The sequence below is a fragment of the Clinocottus analis genome, unplaced genomic scaffold (genome assembly GCF_023055335.1).
Source record: "Clinocottus analis isolate CAN_PGR_092001 unplaced genomic scaffold, fCliAna1.0.p SCAF_15, whole genome shotgun sequence".
Lineage (NCBI taxonomy): Eukaryota > Metazoa > Chordata > Actinopteri > Perciformes > Cottidae > Clinocottus > Clinocottus analis.
This window is the reverse complement of record NW_027175876.1, coordinates 27517-37255: the sequence shown is the minus strand read 5'-3', so window position 1 is coordinate 37255 and position 9739 is coordinate 27517. Positions and strand designations below refer to the sequence as shown.

Genomic DNA, 9739 nt, shown 5'->3' with positions numbered 1-9739 from the left:
ATAATGATGATGATGATGGTGATGAAGTTCCTCTTCTTCCTCTCTCAATGTCTCCATCTTCACCAGTGACTGAACACGAGGACGCTGGTGAGGTGACAGTGAACTGCATCGTGTTGACATATGAAGGATGTAAACACAAAGTGAAGTGGCTTCATCAGGGTCAAGAAGTGGACAAAGACAACAAAGAAGTAAAAACATCACCGTCTTACTGCTCCTCCTCTCTGAAGTTTATGACTTCTCATTTCTTTCACACATCGAGGTTTAATTCATTGATGTGTGAAGTGACCACAGGGGACAAAGTGCAGAAGTTTCCTTTCAGAGATTCAACCTCAGGTGATGAAACAGGTGAGAATAATTTAAAGTTATTCACTTTCTTTCATGTATTGGAAGTTTTTTTAGATTGTTGATTTGTGTTCATCTGTTCAGGTGAAGACACAACAACAACAACAACAACAACAACAACAACAACAACAACAACAACAACAACAACTAAAGATGACATACAATCAGGTAAAACCTCGACAACTTCTACAATCAGTGAATCAGTTCAATCTTTGCACCAAAAAGTTTTAGTTTTTATTTAAAATGATTAAACATATTTATTGTGTTTTGCAGTTTGGTGGTTCGTCATTGTGGCTGTGGTTTTAGTAGCGCTCTTAATATTCATAATCATCGTGGCTGTCGTCAAATGGAAGAGAACTAAAGGTGAGAGATGAAACTTTAATAAAGTTCAGATTTTAAGAATACTATATCATCTTTGTGGAAGCTTTTATCAAACCCTTTTTTCTCTTTTCAGGGAACACAACACGGACGGACGGCGGCGCTGTGAGTTTAAAGTGAATTTTGACTCCATAGCTGAGAACAGATTAACATTACCACCAGTGTTGTAATGAAACAAAATGGTTGCAGGAAGTGATTGTGAGGAAAATCAAAAGAAAAGTGTCCCAAAGCTAATTCATGTTTTTCTCATTCAGCCATAAACAGCATAAATTTCTGGTTTGTTTTGGATCCCCGGCAACAAGTGAATTAACTGAACTGTAAAATGCTTTGTGTCCAGGAGCTGACCTTAAACCCGGCTCCAGAGACCCATCAGGACACGGTGAGACCGCACGCTTATCAGAGTTTCCCACAGCGCCAAACACCGACGCTTTCCACGCCCTTTGGCGTCTGTATGAGACGCACTGGGCTTCTAAGTTACTGCCATGTAAACACATTCGCATCTTTATTAGATACTCAGAGAAAATGCTCCAGGAGAGTGATGAGGGATCATGAAGACGGGGAAAAGAAACTTACAGAAAGTTGTGGACTGACTGAGGTGAAGTTTTGTAGGAACTACAGCGAGCAGTCGAGTGGTAACGTTATGAAACACAGAGAGCAGAAGGAAAGGAGCAATATTTAACAACTTACTGCTTCACACACTCTTGTCAAAGCGTAGGAAAGAAAGTCGCTATCGCTAGATGAGCACCAACGTTGTTTGGATCATTTTCTGTCACCAGTGTAGCATTAAAACATGATGGAATGATCAAGCTAGCTAGCTAGATACCTAGTGGACAGCTAGCGAGCTAGATACCTAGTGGACAGCTAGCTAGCTAGATACCTAGTGGACAGATAGCTAGCTAGATACCCAGTGGACAGATAGCTAGCTAGATACCCAGTGGACAGATAGCTAGCTAGATACCCAGTGGACAGATAGCTAGCTAGATACCTCGTGGACAGCTAGCTAGCTAGCTAGTTCCACCATGTTTTCATGCAACACCCATTACAGAAAAGAAGTCAAGTCCTTCCGCTTCAGTCCACACCGCTCCGGAGAAGGACAAGCTGCCTAGCTAACTAGCTACTTAGCTACCTAGCCAACCTGTGTCCATTGTCTTTATCTTTACATAGACAATAGTTGTTTGCCGCTATATGAATGCTCTGAATGTTAAATATACAGCTTCTTTCAGCCCCATAATGTTCCTAAACATAACGAAAGTCTTGTTGAAGGAACCTACAAGCAAGTGTTTCAGCTTTAACTCACAATGTTAACCACATGTTTGGTCAAAATTAAATTAGAAGCTGTTAGAAATGTGTGTTTGTCCTCTGAAGTTTAACTGTGTGTGTAACTGTCTGTACAGTCTTGAGAGAGAGTGAGTGATTAAAAAAAAGGGAAGTTAGATGATGCAACTCTCCATTAGAGGAGAAGGCGGGTCGAACGGGAAGTTACAACTAAAAACGTCTATTTCCTGGTTTTGTGTGTTTGTGTCAGTAAGCAGACATGATGATGATGATGGCTTCTGATGGCTTCGCCTTCCGACTCAGCTCCCTCTTCACCAAGACGGACCGGTACAGCGCCTGATCACTATATAATCTGCAAATAAAGACAGTTGTATTCTACACTGTGTTTTGTGATTCCTCGTGTAGCAGCAGTGTCTTCATGCTAGTTGAATGTCCGTATGGTTACAGAGAGAGATGCACCCAAAGTGACCCCACAACGTGCAGAAATATTATATTAACACCCTTAAAAAATGCACCAACACCATGTGAAAATACTCCAGTGCAAGTAAAAGTAATGCATTCAGTAAGCGACTGAAGTAAAAGTACCGAAGTATTATCAGTAAAAGTACTCCTTAATACTGATGGATCAAAGCATCAGAAGTGTCTCATTGTGGAGCTTCTTTCAATACTTCATGTTCAGTGTACATCACTAATAAAACAAAGTGTTGTATGAGAACAGAACAGAGGAAGGAGGAAGTGACAAAATAGAGGAAATAGATTCAACATTCATCTTAAAGACAGAAACAAGTTGAGAGAGGAGAGACGGAGAGGAACGATGGCTGAACCCAGATGGATTAAAACCTCTTTGTTTGTGATTCTGGTGCTTCAGTTTACAGGTAAGGAGACATATAATGTGTTTATGACTACAGAGACATTAAAGAAGCTTCTTTATTCATATCAGTGATGTTACTTCATGACCTCACCTTCATTTAAAGGAGACAGACAAGTAGTCTGTTTGTTTCCCATCCAGGTGAATAGTGAGTTTAATGAACTCTTAGAAACCAACCATGAGGAACATTCTCACACTGTTGTTGTGTCTAAAATGATCTTCACTCTGACGTCAATACTCATGTTTTTATTTCTCTTTATTCTTTTTCTTTCTCTCTCTTCTTCTCAGCAGCAGCAACAGGACAACGTTTGCTCTACGTTGCTGTCAAATATGGAGATGAAGTCACTTTGCCTTGTAACAGTCTGATGGATTATCAACAGAACTATCATTCTACTGCGTGGCTCTTCACTGGTTCAAGAACCGGATTGGTACTTCTGGTTAAAGATGGGAAGATTGATGAAGAAGCCAAAGATAAATCAAACAGACTAAGTGTTGCAGAGCAATGTTCTCTGGTTATAAAGAATGTCAAAGATGAAGATGTCGGTCATTATGTCTGCAGACAGAACAGATCAGCCCAAACAGATGCTCAGGTTTATCTGGCTGTTGTCACCAGTGAGTATTCACATCATCATGTTCTCAAACTGTCTGGTCAGAACAATATACTGAAACATTATAATGATGATGATGATGGTGATGAAGTTCCTCTTCTTCCTCTCTCAATGTCTCCATCTTCACCAGTGACTGAACACGAGGACGCTGGTGAGGTGACAGTGAACTGCATCGTGTTGACATATGAAGGATGTGAACACAAAGTGAAGTGGCTTCATCAGGGTCAAGAAGTGGACAAAGACAACAAAGAAGTAAAAACATCACCGTCTTACTGCTCCTCCTCTCTGAAGTTTATGACTTCTCATTTCTTTCACACATCGAGGTTTAATTCATTGATGTGTGAAGTGACCACAGGGGACAAAGTGCAGAAGTTTCCTCTCAGAGATTCAACCTCAGGTGATGAAACAGGTGAGAATAATTTAAAGTTATTCACTTTCTTTTTCATTTATTGGAATTTTTTTTAGATGTTTAATTGTGTTCATCTGTTCAGGTAAGGACACAACAACAACAACAACAACAACAACAACAACAACAACAACAACAACAACAACAACAACTAAAGATGACATAAAATCAGGTAAAACCTCGACAACTTCTACAATCAGTGAATTAGTTCAATCTTTGCACCAAAAAGTTTTAGTTTTTATTTAAAATGATTAAACATATTTATTGTGTTTTGCAGTTTGGTGGTTTGTCATTGTGGCTGTGGTTTTAGTAGCGCTCTTAATATTCATAATCATCGTGGCTGTCGTCAAATGGAAGAGAACTAAAGGTGAGAGATGAAACTTTAATAAAGTTCAGATTTTAAGAATACTATATTATCTTTGTGGAAGCTTTTATCAAACCCTTTTTTCTCTTTTCAGGGAACACAACACGGACGGACGGCGGCGCTGTGAGTTTAAAGTGAATTTTGACTCCATAGCTGAGAACAGATTAACATTACCACCAGTGTTGTAATAAAACAAAATGGTTGCAGGAAGTGATTGTGAGGAAAATCAAAAGAAAAGTGTCCCAAAGCTAATTCATGTTTTTCTCATTCAGCCATAAACAGCATAAATTTCTGGTTTGTTTTGGATCCCCGGCAACAAGTGAATTAACTGAACTGTAAAATGCTTTGTGTCCAGGAGCTGACCTTAAACCCGGCTCCAGAGACCCATCAGGACACGGTGAGACCGCACGCTTATCAGAGTTTCCCACAGCGCCAAACACCGACGCTTTCCACGCCCTTTGGCGTCTGTATGAGACGCACTGGGCTTCTAAGTTACTGCCATGTAAACACATCCGCGTCTTTATTAGATACTCAGAGAAAATGCTCCAGGAGAGTGATGAGGGATCATGAAGACGGGGAAAAGAAACTTACAGAAAGTTGTGGACTGACTGAGGTGAAGCTTTGTAGGAACTACAGCGAGCAGTCGAGTGGTAACATTATGAAACACAGAGAGCAGAAGGAAAGGAGCAATATTTAACAACTTACTGCTTCACACACTCTTGTCAAAGCGTAGGAAAGAAAGTCGCTATCGCTAGATGAGCACCAACGTTGTTTGGATCATTTTCTGTCACCAGTGTAGCATTAAAACATGATGGAATGATCAAGCTAGCTAGCTAGATACCTAGTGGACAGCTAGCGAGCTAGATACCTAGTGGACAGCTAGCTAGCTAGATACCTAGTGGACAGCTAGCGAGCTAGATACCTAGTGGACAGCTAGCTAGCTAGATACCTAGTGGACAGATAGCTAGCTAGATACCCAGTGGACAGATAGCTAGCTAGATACCTAGTGGACAGATAGCTAGCTAGATACCCAGTGGACAGATAGCTAGCTAGATACCTAGTGGACAGATAGCTAGCTAGATACCCAGTGGACAGATAGCTAGCTAGATACCCAGTGGACAGATAGCTAGCTAGATACCTCGTGGACAGATAGCTAGCTAGATACCTAGTGGACAGCTAGCTAGCTAGCTAGTTCCACCATGTTTTCATGCAACACCCATTACAGAAAAGAAGTCAAGTCCTTCCGCTTCAGTCCACACCGCTCCAGAGAAAGACAAGCTACCTAGCTAACTAGCTACTTAGCCACCTAGCCAACCTGCGTCCATTGTCTTTATCTTTACATAGACAATAGTTGTTTGCCGCTATATGAATGCTCTGAATGTTAAATATACAGCTTCTTTCAGCCCCATAATGTTCCTAAACATAACGAAAGTCTTGTTGAAGGAACCTACAAGCAAGTGTTTCAGCTTTAACTCACAATGTTAACCACATGTTTGGTCAAAATTAAATTAGAAGCTGTTAGAAATGTGTGTTTGTCCTCTGAAGTTTAACTGTGTGTGTAACTGTCTGTACAGTCTTGAGAGAGAGTGAGTGATTAAAAAAAAGGGAAGTTAGATGAGGCGGGTCTAACGGGAAGTTACAACTAAAAACGTCTATTTCCTGTGTTTGTGTCAGTGAGACACCATGATGATGATGATGATGATGATGTCTTCTCTGTGCAGGAGGAACCTGAAGAAGAAGTGTCCTACGCCACCGTCAGCTACACCAAGAAGACCAACGGTGCAGCTCAGGTGAGCCGTCTGGTTGGTGATGACGCACACGTTGTGTTGCACTGTGTTACTTTGTGCGTTGTGTTGTTTTGTGTGTTCCATAATGCTGTAAAGTGTGTCGATGATGATTCTTTGTAATGTTTTGCATGTTGTGTTTCACTGTGCGATACCATCGATGCTGCTTTGCTTGTGTTGTTCCCTCGTAGGGTCGGAGTAAACGTGATGAAGGTGATGATGCGGTGACCTACGCCACCGTGAACATGTCCTCCTCTAATCCCGGCGTCCTCTACGCTGCCGTCGCCGTCACCTAACCGGACAAACCTCACTCACATCTGCTCATCTCTGTCGATGGTATAAAATTGTCTCCGAGCAACATAACTGTTATTTTTCTCTCACTTTTAAATGTTCCACATGTGGTCGTTTTAACTTTAATAACTGTGTTCAGTGTATTCTATGTTCTGCTATGAAAGTAATAAAGCTAGCAGGAGATGTAGCAACACTCTTCTTAACCGAGTCCCGTTTTGAGACCCCAAATGTGATGCTAACGCTAGCTGTTGTGGTTAGCTTTGTTCTGTGAGCAACTTTTCACAGCTGATCTTAACATTTACTGTTTTATTTCTTAAAGCTACAGCAGCTTGAGCTCAGCTTCACGTCTCTGTGAGCAGAAGAACTCATTTCAATCCTCTTTCATTCAGCATTCTCATATTAGTGAGGATGTGTGTGTGTTTCTATGTTTTCAGCCTCAATGGAGTCAGTAACTGTCTTCTCTTCATAACATCTGATCACTGTATAATCTGCAAATAAAGACAGTTGTATTCTACACTGTGTTTTGTGATTCCTCGTGTAGCAGCAGTGTCTTCATGCTAGTTGAATGTCCTGCCTCTACCAACACACTCGGACACCAAAAGGCGTTTTGAAGCCAGAACAGCGTGAGCAGAGCTGCTGCTGCTCTCCTGGAGGCTTGACGCTCTGCAGGTGAAGGCACTTCAGTGCATCAGTGTTTTACCTGTTGGAGCACAAACCTTCCAGGGTCAAAGTGCTTCTCGAGAGAATTCAAGAAGCGCGTCTTCGTGCTCATGACGTGTGGACTGTCCTCTTGTGTTTGTGTGGTCATCGTGTCCTCATCAGAGGGTCAAACCTCCAGAGCTCTGCTGCTGTTTGTTGATCACAATCTCACCGACACACTTCTCCTCCAGTTCTCAGAAAAGCTGCAAAGAGTCGAGTTCAACAGAACTGAATGAGAGGAAACAGTTTGAACCCCAAAAGGGTTAAATTGTCTCTGCTGTTGATTCCAGATACTTGATGTCAGTGTGAACTTCACACCTGATCTTATTGGACATAAGAGCATAAAAAAAGGAACAAGTGACATATGAGAGAACAGAGGAAGGAGGAAGTGACACTTTAGTAATTAGAGGAAGTAGATTCAATATTCGTCTTAAAGACGGAAACAAGTTGAGGGGGGAGAGACGGAGAGGAACGATGGCTGAACCCAGATGGATTAAAACCTCTTTGTTTGTGATTCTGGTGCTTCAGTTTACAGGTAAGGAGACATATAATGTGTTTATGACTACAGAGACATTAAAGAAGCTTCTTTATTCATATCAGTGATGTTACTTCATGACCTCACCTTCATTTAAAGGAGACAGACAAGTAGTCTGTTTGTTTCCCATCCAGGTGAATAGTGAGTTTAATGAACTCTTAGAAACCAACCATGAGGAACATTCTCACACTGTTGTTGTGTCTAAAATGATCTTCACTCTGACGTCAATACTCATGTTTTTATTTCTCTTTATTCTTTTTATTTCTCTCGTCTTCTCAGCAACAGGAATACGTGATCTCTCCTTCACTGTCAGAGATGGAGAAGAAGTCACTTTGCCTTGTAACAGTCTGATGGATGATCAACAGAACTGTGACTCTACTGCGTGGCTCTTCGATGATTTAAAAAAAACTCTAGCAGTACTTCTGGTTAAAGATGGGAAGATTGATGAAGAAGTCAAAGATAAATCAGACAGACTGAGTGTTTCAGAGAAATGTTCTCTGGTTATAAAGAATGTCACAGATGAAGATGTCGGTCGTTATGACTGCAGACAGAACAGATCAGGAACACAAGATACTGTGGTTGATCTGTGTGTTGTCACCAGTGAGTATTCACATCATCATGTTCTCAAACTGTCTGGTCAGAACAATATACTGAAACATGATGATGATGATGATGATGAAGTTCCTCTTCTTCCTCTCTCAATGTCTCCATCTTCACCAGTGACTGAACACGAGGACGCTGGTGAGGTGACGGTGAACTGCTCTGTGGCGACTTATGGACGATGTAAACACACAGTGAAGTGGCTTCATCAGGGTCAAGAAGTGGACAAAGACAACAAAGACTTGATGACATCACCGTCTTACTGCTCCTCCTCTCTGAAGTTTATGACTTCTCATTTCTTTTACACATCAAGGTTTAATTCATTGATGTGTGAAGTGACCACAGGGGACAAAGTGCAGAAGTTTCCTTTCAGAGATTCAACCTCAGGTGATCAAACAGGTGAGAATAATTTAAAGTTATTCACTTTCTTTCATGTATTGGAAGTTTTTTTAGATTGTTGAGTTGTGTTCATCTGTTCAGGTGAAGACACAACAACAACAACAACAACAACAACAACAACAACAACAACAACAATTGAAGATGACACAAAATCAGGTAAAACCTCGACAACTTCTACACTCAGTGAAGATTCACCAGAACTACAAAGTAGTGACTCAACTTTTGATGATTTGTTTTGGTATTTTTGAGTCAAAAGAAAAAAAGTTGTTTACTCGACTACCTCTCTTTCTAGAAAAATACCAAAGAAATAGAAAGTGATCAATAATTTATTTATTATTTATTATTATTATTATTGCTGGAGTGCAAGTTGTTCTCTTATGTTCATGAATTAAATAAAACAAATACAACATTTTCATGTTGATGTAAAGGAACATTTCACAATTGTAAATGTGAATAAAGTTTGTTTTAAGTCTAAAAGCTGTAATGAAATACTTCTTAATGTTTCCTCCTCGTTGCAGTCTGGTGGAGGTTCATCTTTGTGTCTGTTGGATTAGCAGCACTCATCATAATCCTTGTGGCCGTCAACATGTGGGCAAGAATTAAAGGTGAAGAACATCCACATGTTGAAGCTCATGAAAGAGGATTTTTACTGAAACTAAAGTCCACTCTTTCTTTTGTCTCTTCAGAGAAGAAAACTCAGACGGATGAAATGGCTGTGAGTTTTGAACAAGCTAATAATGGAATGTTTATTCCTGCAGCTGCTTCTTGCTCTTCATCACATCCTCATCTTCAGGAAGCGATGCTCTGATTGTGTTGTTCCTCACAGGTGCGTTACGATGCAGGAGATGAAACAGTGGACTATGACAACATCGGAGCTCCTGATGGAGTTTGACCAGCTCGTCTGCCTCCGTCAGACTCACCGATCTGCTCGTCATGTCTCACATGAGCGCTGACGGATTGGAAACCAGCAAAATATAATCAGCTTTTATACATTTCTGTGAATATTTTTCACATAAATCTGTGCTTGTTGTGAAAAGAGTTTCATTATTCTGAACTTTTCACAGCTGATCTTAACATTTACTGTTTTATTTCTTAAAGCTACAGCAGCTTGAGCTCAGCTTCACGTCTCTGTGAGCAGAAGAACTCATTTCAATCCTCTTTCATTCAGCATTCTCATATTAGTGAGGATG

The 9739-nt window shown here is 40.7% G+C and overlaps 1 protein-coding gene and 2 long non-coding RNA genes across 3 annotated transcripts; all 3 read left to right on the top strand.

Moving 5' to 3' along the window:
• The first annotated feature begins 626 nt into the window (after positions 1 to 626).
• LOC137785398 (uncharacterized) lies at positions 627 to 1099 on the top strand. The gene is made up of 3 exons (XR_011077503.1): positions 627 to 705; positions 797 to 825; positions 1058 to 1099. It is a non-coding gene; the product is annotated as an uncharacterized lncRNA (long non-coding RNA).
• Positions 1100 to 3686: 2587 nt separating this feature from the next.
• On the top strand, positions 3687 to 6682 carry LOC137785898 (uncharacterized). The gene is made up of 8 exons (XM_068577457.1): positions 3687 to 3723; positions 3818 to 3880; positions 3963 to 4049; positions 4155 to 4244; positions 4336 to 4364; positions 4597 to 4638; positions 5963 to 6031; positions 6217 to 6682. Coding segments are annotated over exons 1-8 (486 nt in total). The 5' UTR covers positions 3687 to 3722; the 3' UTR covers positions 6322 to 6682.
• Positions 6683 to 9064: 2382 nt separating this feature from the next.
• LOC137785413 (uncharacterized) lies at positions 9065 to 9511 on the top strand. Its single transcript, XR_011077506.1, has 3 exons — positions 9065 to 9154; positions 9236 to 9264; positions 9376 to 9511. It is a non-coding gene; the product is annotated as an uncharacterized lncRNA (long non-coding RNA).
• Positions 9512 to 9739: the final 228 nt, after the last annotated feature.